Source organism: Engystomops pustulosus, chromosome 8 (assembly GCF_040894005.1).
Source record: "Engystomops pustulosus chromosome 8, aEngPut4.maternal, whole genome shotgun sequence".
In the NCBI taxonomy this organism is placed as follows: Eukaryota; Metazoa; Chordata; class Amphibia; order Anura; family Leptodactylidae; genus Engystomops; species Engystomops pustulosus.
Window position 1 is genome coordinate 42,825,110 of NC_092418.1, and position 17,343 is coordinate 42,842,452.

Sequence of the window (17,343 nt, forward strand, 5' to 3'; positions counted from 1 at the left end):
CAGACTCTAGTCTGACTGCTTTGTCATCAAGCCTCATACTTTTTTGTCTGAAATTTGCTGACAGCAGTTACTCAATTGGGAAATAGTTAAGATCTCATTACTCTGACCCTTAGCATGAGGACACAGCAATGACATCTCATCCATTATACTTTCAATGCATTGCCTTCCTCTGAATCAAACAGTCAGGTCTGAGAAAGGTTGAACTTGATGGACGTGTCTTTTTTTCAACCTAAGTGACTATGACTATACCACAAGATATTCCCTCTCTACATTTTCATACCTTAAACTATATATCTTGTATTCTTTACATAAATAAATACCCCTCGTTCCACACCATGACAAATGTCATCATTAACCTTAGACCAAACTGAAATATCTAAGGCATTAACTAATTTATTCGCTAAGAACACAGCCTTTAGCCCTGTTCTTTTGGCTATTTTGCATAGTTATTATAATAGTATATACATTTTAATGTAAAACTCATTACTACCAAGCATAAGGAATAATTAATTCTGGGTGATTCTGAGTAAATAGCTTGTGCAGATGCTAAGTTCCATTTTCTACTGACTTTATTAATTTTTCATAAACCAATATTTCCACTGTAATGGTTTGTAAAAGCCGTGTGGAAGTTTCAGAAATGCATTAACTGTCGTCAGTGTTGTTAATGTAGCTGTGGTTTCACGTTACATCTCAAAGCACTTTACCACTTTATTTTATAAGCATGGTTAAAGCTTTTTTTTTTACACTGTAAATTAACTTTTGAGACTAATTAACACTGAGAATAGTGTATATAATTTATAGTCAACCATTTGACCATTGTATCCTAATGTATCCTATAAAAATATACATTTTTCCGAAGGCCAGGGGGCATATGTCCCTGATGCTTGAGTCCTGTGTACTGGCTAAAGCATAAGGATAAGAGACATAGGCTCCCTAGTAGGCACACTTATTTTATTGGTGTGCTTCCTGTTAACACAATGGATAGTAAACAGAAAAGTGCATTTCTATGACCTCATGTCCATGGCTGTGGTTTCCTATTGTTGCTGTGAATGCCCAAGACACAGAACTTAGAACAGGTCCTATTTCTGCCCGAGTTTAAGCCTCAGGCAGTAGTTTCTACGCTCATCGACATGTAAGTGGACCGCACACGTTGATATACACAAATAATGGACCTCACACATTGATATACACAAATAATGGACCGCACACGTTGATATACACAAATAGTGGACCACACACATTGATATACATGTATACACAAATAGTGGACCATGGATCCACTGTTTAAGGGCCAATGAGGCACACATTTATGTGCAGATAAGGTAAGAAATAGGGTTGTTTTATACACAAGTTTTAATAACATGAGGATTGGAGTCAGAAATATAAAATGTATTTACATGGCACATAATACATTAAAGGGGTTCTCCAGTGACATACAATGGTATAGGGTTTAACTTTCTGTTTGGTGGGGGTCTCAGTTATGGGGACCCCCACAGATCATGAAAACGGGGGTACCATTGTATGCAAAAGGGGCTGCTCACTTCATCTCAGGGTATGATGGGGGTACAACGGACACCCGTTCTTGTGATCCGCAGCTGTCCGATCACTGAGACCTCCAACAGCAAGCTATCCCTTAATCTATGGACAGGGCTAACTTGTATGTAACTGAAGAACCCCTTGATGTATAACTGACAAGAGTCCTCACACCAATTTTATGTCCGTTCCACTCAGTTTTTGGTAGGCAAGATCCATCCTGACAGTAAGTATGTGAGTATATTTATATCATAATAACTCCTCCAATTCCTTGTCCTTTACAGTGCTGCCCTTCTCATATGACATTGAATATTTGGGGATCCTTCATGCTTTTAGGTAAGGATATTGCCTGCCATGTACATTCACTAGTACAATGTAGGGCCTATTCCTTGTAAGTAAAGGATCTCATTAGGTTGCTTCTTACTTGGATTCATGCCTCAATTATACAGCTATGATATTTGGACATGTCAATGCCCATCAATCAGTATAAGTCCATTAGTGTCCTAAAGTCCAGTAGACAGCAGATACAGTAATATACAGAATACTCAAAATAGATGGCTCTATAACTCAATATTACTATGGTTACATCAGTGTATCTGTCAACTAGAGAAAATGGATGTATCAATCAAATGCTAGAGAAATATTAATACTATTGAAACGTGCACAGTATATGGCAGTAAATAGCAGAATATTTTTAATATTCGTTGCCACCACAAACACACATTAAAAACTGCCTTGGGCAAAAACTGGGGAAGAAGCTTTTTACAAACTTGTGTTCATTAAAAATGTGCATGTTTGTCCTTTTATAGTAACAGCAAATTCACTGTGGACGTTTAGACCCCTATCCTCATTAACAGTGGGCGGTAAACCAGGGCTTTTGTAAAATCTTCAATATTCTGTCATTTATTTCATACTGGAACCAATGTGGGCAGAGTTTATGAGACCTACATTAATCTCTTGCTGGGAACAATTGTTCACAGCGAGAAATTAATGTAAGCCTCATAAATAATTATTTATGTTTTCATAGCCTTGTATCCAAGCATGACTGTGCACGGTTGTGAACCAGATAATGTTGTCAGACATTCTTTAATGTTATCCTACAGGTGGCCAAACACTCACTAACGAACATTGCCAAGGGTCATAGCAGTGACCCACTCATAGCAATTTCCATCGCCACAAATTATTTGTTAAGATCTATTCTAATATGTAGCATCATTTCTTGATGGTGCAGGAAAATTTCCTTAATCTGGCACCAATGTGGACTGATTGATGGGATGTGGTTGCCTGTTTTTAATGTTGAGAATTGCCAATGTGCCTGATTAATTTGCTTATCTTTAGCAGTTCTGAATTAGTTTGGGTTCTGTTCTTAACATTGACATGGATGTCATTAATAATGGAAGCCCTTATGCTGGGACACTTTTGGATCCAACATCTCACTGACAGACACTTCTAGGGGCACATTTATTAATGTTTTATTGCCTGTTTTTTGTCCTGCAATCCCAGGGTTTTTGAATTTGCACTACAAAAACCAAATTTTTCTGTCACACACCATTTTTTTGTCACTAAATTTGGGCACAACTTTTGAGTCCCGACACTTCACATGCTCCAGGGACATAACTAGGATAGGGATGAATGGGGTCCCCTTCCTATACAAATATACAATACAAATTAAATATTTATACACTTCTGCACACGCATATCGAGCATATACACACATACAGTGCCATATACAAACATACAGCATATACACACACATGAGGGTTTAAAGTCAATAAATATTGAACATTGGTCATGTGATATCAGGTTCAACCTCTGAGGCACTGTATGATGAGACAGCATGCAACCATACTGGCTAAACCCAACTGGCTCCTATAACAGAAGAGGATCAATGCCAATCTAATTGAGACATAGAAGATGAAAGTGCAGTCTCCCTAATTTTTATTTTTTAAGATAATATAGGAAGAAGAATTACACTGCCTCCATCTAAAAGACATTGCACTGACTCTAGCTGATCATGTGTTCAATAACAGAAAGCACGGACAGAAAGAAAACTCTCCACGTGAGATGAGATCTGGTAGGAGCAAACAATGCCAATAGGTAAGGGATCTGGAGTGCCAACTTTTCCCTACTGACCTCAGGTGGTGCAAAAATAATGAGGAAGTTAATTTGCTCATCATCGTGTTTAACTCTGGTCCAACAAGGCATCTCCATTCACCGACAGTCGTTGTTGGTATACAGAGGCTCAGTAGTGCGGCCATGTCAACAGAGCTAACCCGTTACAGCGTAATACTACAACAGCCACAAGTTGGAGCAGCAGTTCCGTATTGTTGTGATGTTACCTTTGATCCTCTGTATACAAACCAGCTGTACAGGTGCAGGGAGGTGATGTTCTGGACAAAGGTCCAGATCTTGGATTTCTATAACGTTTGCTTCAGTATGTTTGTCAAGCAACCAGCCATTTCTTTCAAACCAATTAAGATTGTATTATTTTCTGCTGACCCGTTGGAGCTTATAATTACGTTATGTAAAAACCTGGACTTATAAGAAAATCCTACTTTGCTTGGCCAATATAACGCCTTGTGATGTATCTGTACTTATAACCTTGACCATAAAGACTACTGAACTGGGAGTTGCAACTGATTATTTTCTATTTTCCACAGCTTTTACACCAAGATAAAATATTAGCTATTATAAAATACAATAAACCACATTTAAAACATGATGCAGAATCCTACCACTCGACATTAGCTATAGTAAGTCATCTGAATTATTACACAATCACATTTCCCATCTCATAACAGATCTATTAACAGTAAAACAAAATACATCTCCTAAATGACACAGAAAACAAATGATAAGGCGTCAATGTATAACATGCAGCAAACAAAAGCAATTATAAAAATTCATCTGTATAGCTGTAGCTGCAATGAATCTCATCTAGAGCAGTATATTTTTTTTTATGAAGCCTACAGACTACAATCTATAACTGTACTGACTGTTGCCAAGGATTGTGCGATATAATTAGTTGTATAACAGATGATAAACCCATCTGCAAGATTTTAATTGTTAGGTTATAATTAATTATTCAGAATTACATCAATGTTCATTTAGAATTACCTTACTGTGACTGCTGAGAGAGGGAGTGAGACAGATACGCTATAGGATGCCCCTAACACCCTCCATGGAAAAATCCTCCCAAGGAGGATACAGGACATATTTCATTTTATTGATAATAAAATCTGTAATGGAGCCAGAACCCAAAGACAATTTTGGTTACTAATACTCTGACTTTGATTCACTACTTCCTTCAGTCCTTCTTAGTGTCCCAGTAAGTCAAAAAAACATGATATACATGAATATACATAAAAGTGTCCACGTAGCTGAAGGTGTTCAACCCCAACTTCTGAATTCCTCGGCTGAGCCAAGTGTGTTCAAGCCCCCTACAACATCTGTAAATAGAAAGCTAATAGAGAAAGTGTATAATGTGATCATCTGGCCCCACCAAAATGAATGGCTTTGGCCAACTTTTGGGCATATGGAATCCGGGAGATTCTTTACCTTACCATTGTCTTAAGGTTAGATTTCCGCTTGGCTACACTGAATTATGAAACCATGGCTGCTCAACTAAAAAAAAGTCTAGTTTTTCCATATGCAGTAGCTGCAGGTAAAATTTACAATAGGATGTTGAACATCACTCCTAGAATGTACTTATCTATCATCTTGATCTTCCATTGGATATAGCTTCCATTTAACCTAGTATTGCCTATGGACTGCCATAAGTTCACAACATTTCTATTGGTCTTTCATATACAGACGGCCTCCTACTTAAAGACACCGGACTTACAGATGAGCCCTAGTTACAGAAGGACCGCTCTGCCCGCTTTGACTTCTGGTGAAGCTCTCTGGCTGCTCTACTAGTCCCAGTTTGCAATGATCAGCTGTAAGGTGCCTGTAATGAAGTTTTATTGATAATCATTCTTCCCATGAAAGAAAACTATTTTGAGAATCCAATTGTCACAGGGACAAAAAAATTTTTTGTCTGGAGTTGCAATTATAAAATATACAGTTACGGACTTACATAATTTTTTTTTACTTAAATTAAACGTAAGAAAAAACTTAAAGAACCTATCTTGTATGTAACCAGGAGATTGCCTGTATATAGCTCTTTGACTTGGATTGACAAATATTTCTTTGTTTGGTATGCAAACCTTAAATAGCTTGAAATCACATTTACATCTTGGAAGAAGAGAAGAGATCAGCAATTCTAACTCCTGAAACAATCAGCTCAATTCTCTACTGAAAACTAGCGAGTAGAAAGGGACAACGTATTGAACCAGAATTTCTTAAGTGTTCCATTAAAATGCAAATAGGCATACATGCAATTTAAGAGTGCTTCTTGAACTTGTTACTGGTTTATTAGACCTGTCCTTTTCTGAAATCTACTTACTGCAGTGCGTTCTTAGGACAGCTTAATTCATGACAAAAATATACTACACATTCCCTGATAAGTGCCGAGGCTAAAGCACAGATATCGTGGAAAGCACCAAGATAAAATGTAAAATCTATTCTGCCCTCTTCCAAATGACATCACATTGCTCTGAATAATAAAAAAATGGAAAGTTTCTTTAATGTGTATATATAGAGATTTTTAAAGGAGTAAATGAACGCAATTGTTGACAGCACTGATCGTGGCCAATACAGGGGGGAAATGAGACAAACCCAAACCAGGATCCGAACTTCTAACGGATTTGCGGTTGGTCCAGTGGACCAGAACCATCCACTTTTGGTGTGAACTCGAACATGTGTTTGTCAATTTCTTTGGCATTTTGGTGGATGACTATTACTAATATGTGTATATTAACTCCGAATTGCCCCAGGATTTTGGCGCACGCGGTTGGACTTTGGCACATCAATGCCGGCTTGCACGTGTGGCCGTCGGACAACCCGACGGATTCGTACAAACCGCAGAATTGTGTTGCAAGATCAAGCACTTACATGCACCAGGAAGAAGAAGGTGAACTCCGGCAGACCTCGTCGCAGCAGTATCACATGCAGGAACTCAGACGCACGATGTAAATGAATCGCGCCGGACCCGAATCCTCGTCGGACAACGCACCGACGGGACTGGGTAAGTAAATGTGCCCCAGTTTGTTTAATACTCTCTCCAAAGTATCTAGAATGTTTAATTCGGGAAACTGCACTTGAAAAATGAGATGAAAAAGGTAAAATAATATAAAGCAACAATAATAAAGCCGATACCTCAGCTCAACTATTAACCTAAAAGGTTTGGAATTTGATTTACAATGTGTTTCTTTAGTTTTGACTTTAATTATCTGCTTCAAGTTGTCAGGACATAACCATATCTTAGATTTGCATTGCATTAGGGGATCTTTCCTTCCTATCTCTTCTGATCTTGTCTTCTGAAGTAATTTAACACAATTCTAATTTTCTTTTGCATGCGGGGTGCTCTCCATCCAAGGAAGTGAGTTATGTGTATTCAAGTGGCGCATCTTATGAATCTTGTTAAGCTTTACCGCCTTACAGCTCTCACTGACGGAATATTTAATCACAGAAATGAGTTGGCAGATATGATATACAATGTGGTTAAGCCTTGCAGCATGTGTCTTCACTGGCAATTGAGGAACAGGTGAATTTGCCATTTATCAGTCCTATCTTGACAGCTTTGTGTAACCTTCTGTTTTCTTACTTATTTATGAAGATTAAAGGTGCTTTAAATCAACACTTTCCCTGTAGATAGATCATTTTTATCTCCAAAGTGGCCATTTTCTCATCATTTACATAGCCAGTAAAAGAGAACTTCTCATTAAAACAAGAGCCAACTTTGGAAGAATGACTTCTGGAAAAAAGGACTTGCATGTTCACGCTGATTGACAATTCTCCCATCTCAATAAGCCATGACTATTGCACTTTTCATGAAATCTGCTTCACAATTACAGTTTTTTCTCACATTGGGGGACATGTATCTTAGCTTTTTTTCCTTTGGTGTATAATTATGCGCCTTATGTATGATCGTGTCTTTTTCTTGTGATACATATTCAGTTTTTCCTATCCTGGCAGGTGCAACTTTTGGCTTTTTTTAGACTTTTTGTTGGAAATGTCTCAAAACCACATGGACACAAGCCAAGTGAGGGGGTTATAAACAGGAAAGGACAATACTGTAAATTTTGGATTTGAGGCTGTGACCTGCATTTTTATGCACTCTAGTCACACCCGAGGGAGATGACAACATATGAGGCTGTGGTCACACTTGGCATTAGTACATGCATTTTCAAACTCATCACAAGAGCTGAGAAGAGGAGATTTGCCTAATTACAGCAGGATATCCTGGAAAAAATATTTTTAAGAGTGGCTATGGTAAAAAGAAATATATTACATGTACAACCCAAGCCTCTTGTTTGCCTTTTTGTATGTAACATCAAGAGTATAAAGGTGTGTTTTATTGTAAAATATAGAATTTTATATCATTTTAAGCAAATAAGATTCCTGGCAGGTATTTTTATAAACTCTAATCAAAAAATATAACCTCTATAAGTCATTTGTAAAGGAGAGCCTATTTATGACACATCTTAAAAGCTAACCTGCATCAAAAATTGTAGAGAGTCGAGGATTTAGGTAACATTTTTCTTCTTTATGTAAACACAACGCCATTAACCTATACAAGGAAAAACTCCCTAAGTTCTCAATGAATCTACATTTCTTATAAAACTCCAATTTCTTTGTGTGAGAAAGTGAGAGGTGTTGTTTGGGAGAACTGCTATCTGTCATACAGGCAGATGAAGGGTATGTGGTAAAAGCCCTGGATTTGTCTGCAGTAACCTACTACCTACTCCTGCAAACATGTGGTAAGCAGGAGTAGTCTGTTTTATCTATGTGGGCCTAACTAGCATAGACATCTTTGTAAAGTCCATACTGGGCAAGCGTTTTAAGGAGTAGAGGGAGGCTGGTAGTGGGACGCCTACTCCTTCTGGGCTTTGTGCAGGTCACAGGACTTGTTACTGCCCAACATGCAGTCCAGAACCAGCAGGTGAGGCTCCACCTGAGCATCTTAATGCTGGACTGTCTTCAATAAGCAAAGGTAAATTAATTATTATATCCAATGTATATCTGCGCTCGCCTAAGAATAAAATCAACACAACACGAATGCATGCCGCAACAGTACTACCTATAACTGAATTGATGTATAAACCAATACCAGAGCATATATGGAAAAGTGTGTGCGCCTGATATTGTGAGCCAATCTTATAGGTAAGTATGGGTACCTGAATATGAAACTGTGATCCGTTTCTCCACAGGATTCTCATGGCCGGGGCTTCACTCTTAGTATTCACGCTGCATAGTCTGTAAACACGTACACAGTGGATTGCCTGGACAAAGCAACTTGAATAACTACAGTACCATGAGGATCCTGTGAATACAGCTCTTTGGACCATTTAAACACAGCAGAGAAACGGATCAGAGTTTCATACTTACCTATAAGATTGGTTCACAATATCAGGCGCACACACTTTTCCATATATGCTCTGGTATTGGTTTATACATCAATTCAGTTATAGGTAGTACTGTTGCGGCATACATTCGTTTTGTGTTGGTTTTATTCTTAGGTGAGCGCAGATATACATTGGATATAATAATTTTTTGAGTGATTCACCGATTTGTGATTCATATTGTAGTCTGGGTGCCGGTCACTGACTATTTATATCAGCGACCACCGATTCCCCTCGCCTTTAGCTGTTTTTGACGTGCACCAATCCTATTGTGTTATTCAAAGGTAAATGAATGTCTTCAAATATCCTGGTGCCCAATAGTGGGTGCCTGGCAGCCAGGTACAAGTATAGAAAGGGTCTGGTAATTGTATTAGCCATTACTCAGACAAGTAGGTTTTGTTTTTGCCTATGCTAAGGCTGAATTTAAGTTGTTTGACTGAAATGTGTGAATAACACTTGATTCACTTGACTATAACCTGCGTGTATCCCTGCTTCCCTGCTTTTTGCACTACTACCTAGTGTCTTCCTGAGCAATTCCCCACATTCAATAAATATAAAAGAGTAGGAAAAGTAAGAATTTTAATTGCATTAAGAGAGACAAGTATCAAAAGTTTAAAAGTCAATTTAAAATATATTTTCATAACAAAAGATTAATCTTATAGATTACAAAACAATACAGTTTTTTTGTGAACAAATAAATGCAAATAGAATTGCTTAGTTTAAGGAGAATATCTCAGTAACAATGTGGACGTGAACCATGGAACACACTAAGGGGGATTCATCATGCCACACCAGCACTTGATGTTCTCTCTGCTCTTTTGCTCACCTATTGATCATATTATCAACAATTAAAGATCTGTGGCTACTTCATTAAAGGAAATCTACCATTTGCTTTTCTGCATTATGATCCAAACATACCAGGAGAATGCTGTAGCTACACTGATGCAGGAACATGTTCAATCCCTGAGCTGAGTGATTTTGCTGAAAAAACTATTAAAAAATTATGATAATGTGGCTCTGGTGCTCCTATGGCTTCCCTGATGCTTCTCCTCTTACCCTAATTATGCACTGCCTCAGAGAACACTGTATTTACTGTGTTGTCCCTATTAGGCAGAAGTAATCAATTGTTGCACTGACCCCTCCCCCCAGCTGCTGTGTATGAGTCACCCAGCTCAAGTCGATTAGTTCTGTCTTGACAGTCCAAGAAGATCTGTGTAATGTGTTAGCAAGTATGCACTCAGCTTTCTCAAGGTCCTGAATTTTATCATTGTTTTCTCAGGAAAACATGTTTCTGCATCAGTGTAGTTACAGCATTCTAAAGGTTCACAATGCATAAAAAATGTTAGATTTACTTCAAGTACAACTTTAAAAATGTTTCAAACATCTCAATCTCAGAAGGATAGCCAAAAACAAGCAAAGAAATAGCAAGCTAACCTAAACATTTTAGATTTTACTCTTTATTCATGGCAGATGAGGGAAATCCAAAAATCGTAGGCTAGCTTACTATTTCTCTGCTTGTTTTTGCTTATCCTTCTGAGATGATTGAAACATTTTTTTTCTTTATTCCTAATAAAGTAATCACAGATTTTTAAATTTACAATGTGGAACTGCAGGCCAGTACAAGCCTTGATAGAGAAAGAACATAACTTTTGCAGTAAGAGTAACATGTTCTGGATGATAAACTCGAATTGGAACTTGAGTCAATGGAGGGAAATGGAGTTTACCAATTTATTCTTTTATCCTATTTCAATCAAGCCTTGAATGTATCATTTATAACTGTACAGTGCTAATAAAATAAAGTGTCAAATTTTATGCAGTAGTAATTCTTTCTTTTTTTAAGAGAACAGTAGCGCATTCTTCAAGTTGTGCAGAGGATGATGATAAAACATAATTCATAATTCTAAATTAATATAGTCGTAATGGTAATTAAAGATTCTTGCTAGATTCTTGGTACAAATGTCTCCCTTGTTATAGCAGTAAAACTGCACTTGGGAATTCAAGTGGTTATACAAAAAAAAATCAATAACCTGCCATTTTATAATTAAAAGGCAAAATAAATGTTAGGGAAAAGTGTGCTAAATTAGGAAAATTACTTAAGGAAAGATTGAAAATATTGATTTTAATTTACCAAATATGTGAACTCCCTGTGCCCTCCGTAAGAAGACAATTAAAATTGAGGCTGTTAATTCTGCATAAACTTGAAAATAAAATCAATAATTATGAGATTGGAGCACAGAGTTATTTTTCATCAAAGCAAAGTAATTTCTGAAGATTTTTATCCCGACAGGCTGAAGTGTGAGTTACTTACACTGGAAAAGTTTATTTGGTCTCCAGTACTTTTCAGTTATAGATTGTAACTGCTGTGACAAGAGTTGTTTGTGTTGCTGCTTGTTATGATAAGTCTAAAATAATTCCTCAGTAAGCAGTGGTTATGCAAGCTGTGAGCAATTGAGAAACCTGATTAATTGAGGATGTTGTATAACTGTTATAATAAGTGCAGAGTACAGTTTCTTCATGGAGCTGAATACGCTGATTCCCCCAATTTTTCTGATTATTATCATTGGTCAGTGGTCACCACTAATTTTTCAGATGTTTTCCACATGTGGTACCAGACTGTGTGGTTTCCTCTAATATGCACAGTAAGTTCAACATAGAAGAAACTATGCATTACAAAAGGCTACTGAACTACATGTATTTTTTTAAGCTACCTTGGTACCAGAAAGGGCATGCGTTTTTCTGCATTAATTCTGTCAGGGGCCTCTTTAATATTACACATACTAAATACAGTTACCTCTTAAAAATAATGTATTTTTGTGTTCCCTATTAAGTATAAAAATGTGTTTTACAGTAACTTGCATTTTTCCATACCTCAAAGACTGGCCAATTTGAAGACCCACCCCTTCAACACAGGGGATGGCGTTGCCCTAGGCTATTAGGTAAGACACAACCCAATTAAAGATCCATAAATATGTGACAATTATCTTCATCACTATTTATCAGTTGTGATCCCATTGATGTCATTCCATTCCTATAGACCCCTTTGTACCTCACTCCAATATACTATTAGCCTGTTTTCCTATCAGTATACACTTTCATTTCCCACTGCTATATATATGCCCCACACATTATAAGCTCATTAATATGGATGTAATTGGACCGATATGTTGCCACACAATTTGCAGCCGCACATTGGTCCCCATTGATGTCTATGGCGCCTGGTCACTGGTTGTCTCACCGGACTGTGACCGGGCACAGCGTAATTCAGCCATGTCTCCAGTGTGTGGCTATATATTCTCTTGTCATGTGAATGTACCCAAAAGAACAATGTGCCCTCACTCTCAAAGGCCATTATATTCTTTGTTCCCACTCCAATATAAAATGACTCCCTACGGAGCTTCTCCTGCACATTGTCAGTCTGTGACATCTACCTGGTCAATGATAAAACTAAACATTTCAATTAAAAATTGCTCATAAGGATGCCCCCATATAACTGGTATCCTAGGAGAAGGCCTTCATGTGCTTAATGGTAAAAACGGCCCTCTCTGTGGTAGAAAACTGGCATAGGATATAGTGCAAAAAGTCTCCAGGGTTGTCAAGGGTTAAATAGAACAAGTTGCCAGCAAATGTATTACATTGTTAAGCATTTAATAATGCCGTATTACAGACAATGAAAGAGCGGTATCATTTCACCACTCATAAATTGATATCCTTCTTTCTTGCCTATTCTTAAAGGTCTGAAAATGCATAATCCACTTCCAAGCTTATTTAAATGTTATGCAGCATTATAGATCTTGCATCTGAAATGATATGATCTCTACACTTACATTTTATAAATAACTTCTATTTTGCCAAAAGGGGTCAATCCAGGTTTAATGCCTTTATCAAATCCCACTGATAGTCATCAAGAATTGTCCCTCTACATCACACCAATATCTTTTAGACTCTTAGGGACATTTGACAATTCTTGGAATATGCCCTAAGACATAAAGAACTAAATAAAAAGTACCACTTCATATGCATCAAATATTCATTTTAGATGTTGGCTCCGAGAACATAACTGCTCGGTATTGTGTCGCACATTAATCAGTCTTGGAGCCTAGATGTAAAAATTATACAGAATTTGGCAGAATGATCAGCGCTCTCAAGACTTTCAAGCAATATTAAGAGAAGGCAAGGAAAAAACTGTCAATGCTTGAATGATATCCAAAACTTTCCGGCTCAGAAAACCATATTTACATGGTTTTTTTTTCTAAGCATATGGTATTACATCTATAGATGGCAAAGTTAAACTTCAGTGAATTGCATCACAATGGTAGATTTTTCATGTCACATGCTTGGATCTTGTAATAATTAAAATTATTTCACAGTACACAGTATTGAACAACCATTTGGATTATATTGTTCTAAATAATCCTTGCACCTCTGGGGTTAAAAGAAGAATATATTTTCAGATAAGAGTACAGACACCTAGGGGGAATTTATCAATCCACCTGTGCCAGAATTATGGCTAACCCTGTCCAAAATGTGTTTTTTGACACTTTCATAACTGGTAGGACTAAGGGAGAGGGACCTATGATAAAATAAGAACATGCACCATATTTTGGCTAGACAATAGACCAACTAATAGATGGTGCACACAGGGGCAGATTTATCAAGCTGTCTGAAAGTCAGAATATTCTTAGTTGCCCATGGAAACCAATCACAGCACCCCTTTAAAATATTCATGAGCACTGGTAAAATGAAAGTTGACCTGTAATTGGTTGCCATGGGCAACTAAGAATATTCTGACTTTCAGGCAGCTTGATAAATCTGAACCATAGTTTTATGCCCATTTCACACATGTTCTGCTCGTGCAGAACATATGATAAAATCTGCTGCAAATCCCAATATATCAGTGATTTGCAGCAGAAGACTAGTCTTTTCTAACTCTCCAGTGGTGTACTTTGTGGAACATTGATACATTTCCCCCATAAAAAGCCCATAAACAAAGTGCAGACATTAACAGTCCAGTGCTAACAGCCCAGTGATGGCAAACCTTTTAGTGCCCAAACTACAAATAAAACCCATATATTTATTGCAAAGTGCCAACATGTCAATTTAAGCAGTAACCTATTGTTCCCTTCTCTGTCGTAGCTTTCAATTGTATCAGTATCCTGAGAACACCAATATTATAGAAAGAAGAAGTGACAAATTCAGGTTCCACTGAATAGGAAGAATGTTCGTGCCTGTAGCCGGTGCTACAATGATAATCCAATCTGCCCACACCTTCCCAGGCAGCACTGTCGCATAGCACAGAGTTCAGCAGGTCCTGGACTGTCTGGAAATTCATGAAGATATGCAGCATCCTCTTTGTTGATGTCCTGGGTGCCCAAAGGTAAGGCTCTGAGTGCCAACTTTGACACCAATGCCATAGGGCCACCACCACTGCCTTAGGCTGTTACACTACAATGTTTGTACCTATAGGGTATATTCACACATGGCAGATTTGTTGCAGAAATGTTGTCCCATTTATCTGAATAGAGCTTCAGAAGTGTTTAATGGATTCCAGTTATAATCCATTCTGTACCAATTCTGCCATGCAAGAGACTTGTCATCCCATTTGCTAGACCACATTGAGGTGGTTCTATAAAATTATAAAGAGTACAATAGATTAGGCACCTGCCAATGATTTACCTCATATTTAGCTATCTGAACAGAAAAAGATCACATGGAATACAATTACATTGCCTAATTTGTTTTTTTTTCTTTAATAAAGTTAGATTTCTTTTTGAAGCTTACCTGCATAGAATTCAGGACTGTAAACTGCTCCGACCACTGGGTTTAACTTCCACCCTATAAATGCAGAAATAAAATAAATGTACAATATAATTTTTATAAAATATAATCATATTCTATCGGTTAAATCTTGTTTCAGGAGCTTTCGAATCAACCAAACATCTTCAATAAAATGTAAATTATAATAAATTGTAATAATTGTGGGAAGGGGAAGCAATGATCAATACAGTTAAGGCACACAATATGATTTAGTTAGGAGACCATCTATGTGTGTGACTATTGAATTCAGAGTGATGGCTAATGTTCAGAGCCATGCTATAGATCTTTCTAGTAGGGTTTAATAATATGTCACAAGATTTGTGTCACTTTCATATGGTGGCAGGCTGTACAGAGGCTCTTTATTACTGAATCATTGGTGTAAAATTGTAGCATGTGCCAGTACATATTATGCCTATTGAGGACAATATATTGTTACACCTAAACACCATACAACAGTATGTAGGGTGTCCATGATTGTGTAATATAGATGTGCAGGAACCCAGTGTTCTGGTGCGTCCATCAAACCTAACGACGTCTATAGACGTTGGAGGCAATGCATTATGCCTTGAACACCGGTTTTGCACCACTTGTACTACTGTTAAAAATGTGGGCACGTTGGTCTGGGGAACAAGGAAGACCAGGGCAGGGATTCATAGCTTGCCAACATTACTATAGCCGGTGGCAGAAAATTGGCTTAAATCAAAACTAGCTGGGGTCTGGCACAGATTTAAATTCTGGCATACAGGAGCCATATAAGAAATATTAAGAGTATCTTAATAACTGTGATTCATCAAGCACTGTCTGCCTGGGTTATTAAAACTGGTGCCTAAAGTGCCAACTTTAATATATCAGCCCCATTGACTTTCGTAGGGACAGCCAAATGTGTAAAATAAAAATAACTTTAAAAAAGTAAAATTTTGTAAAAGTTTATCAATAAACCACTTGAAATGTTCATGTAATTATTCCTTTTGCTATACTTTTTTGAAACATTTCTATATGTAAAGTGATTTATTTCCTTTGCATTGGTGGTAAATGGTTAAGATTCTATTCTTAACACCAGAATAGGAACCTTGAGTTGTGCCAACATTTCAATCAAATCATTGTATGTTTTGGGGAATTTTTATAATTAAGAACTTTCGGCAATGTGATTGAATCCTGCCACAGAGATGAGTAATTTTAATGATTTCATATCCTTCAAACAATTCTGTCAAGAAGTCTAAGGATCTATATCACATTTCAAGTTTCACTATTGGGTCTTCAATTTGCCCATGAAATTTCTTCTCAGCTTCAGGTCGATGCACACAGATGAGAAGTACCTTCATATTTCATTTCCTTCCCACTCCATTTTCTGATGGCTGTATTAGCCAACTTTTTTTTTTCAGAGTTAACGCAGGAAAGACTTAATTCATCATGATGAAAATAACACCAATTAAAATTTACTTTATCTTGTCAGAGAGATATGTGCTGGCTCATAAATGTGTGGGTTAATCATGTGTGCGAAGAGCTAATGTCACTGTCCTAGTAAAAGAACCGCCATGGAGCCCGATGTTGTCAGTTATGGAGGTAAGTTCTTTGTTGTGGGTGTTAATGGCTGTATTTGTCTTCATGCATTAAATGTCAATTATTCTTTGACATTTGCCATTGCAAATGGCGGGTCATTAGAGAAATCGCTGCTCTTTTCTATGCTTATATATTTATGCGGTATTAATAATGCCCCGTCTGTGCTAGATTTAACTTGATATTTAACACTGTTTTGTATTGTTAATGTGAATGTTATGACTTATAATAGTTTAACAATTACAATTAACAAAGGAAATCACTTGGATAACATTTCACAAAGTTCTGATTGGTAATTTTTTCGTCGATTAGAATATAATGCATAAATATGACAATGCATTTCGACATTGCGGCAATGTAGGTATGATCTTTCCTGGTGGTTGCAATAAAAATAGAGAGGGGGCATGATGCATCCTGCCTTGAATATTAGCTTTTTGACATGCAAAAGTTGCAGACTCTGGAACAAACCAATCTAATTAAGCATTTTTTGGTAGATTTTTACGCTGCTTTCCACTTTATAAAAGTGGGAAAAGGAAACACGCCCAGGATGGGGTTCATGAATTTATTATTACCTGTTTCTGTGACCTTCTTCTTAAAATATGGGAATTGTGGGAAACGGAAAACACAGTGGGTCATGCTAGGTGTTCCCTGGCCACCTGAATTTACTATGACCTGTTTCATAAAAAAGTGCAAGCTATAGCCAACATTTGTGCCAATCCTACGACACCCAAACTACTAAGTGGTTGGGACAAAACGTTGGTCTAAATAAATCAGCCCCAGTTGATGGCAATTTATCATAAATCATGTCTTTTGCATCAGTTTTTTGCACAAAATTTTCAGTGCAAGTCATTGTTTGTGATTATGGGACTTTTTTGGATGTGTAACTACAGTATATTCAACTTTTAATAATTGGGTGATGATTGTAGGTATCTAG

General features: G+C 37.2%; 1 protein-coding gene across 11 annotated transcripts in view; it reads right to left on the reverse strand.

The window, feature by feature from the left end:
* The window catches only part of RBFOX1 (RNA binding fox-1 homolog 1), a 432,857-nt gene that overhangs the window by 81,961 nt on the left and 333,553 nt on the right, over nt 1–17,343 (reverse strand). For all 11 annotated transcript variants that reach the window (XM_072120775.1, XM_072120779.1, XM_072120772.1 and 8 more), the window contains exon 7: nt 14,817–14,870. In XM_072120775.1, coding sequence (XP_071976876.1) covers nt 14,817–14,870 — 54 coding nt within the window. The remainder of the gene's footprint in view (nt 1–14,816; nt 14,871–17,343) is intronic.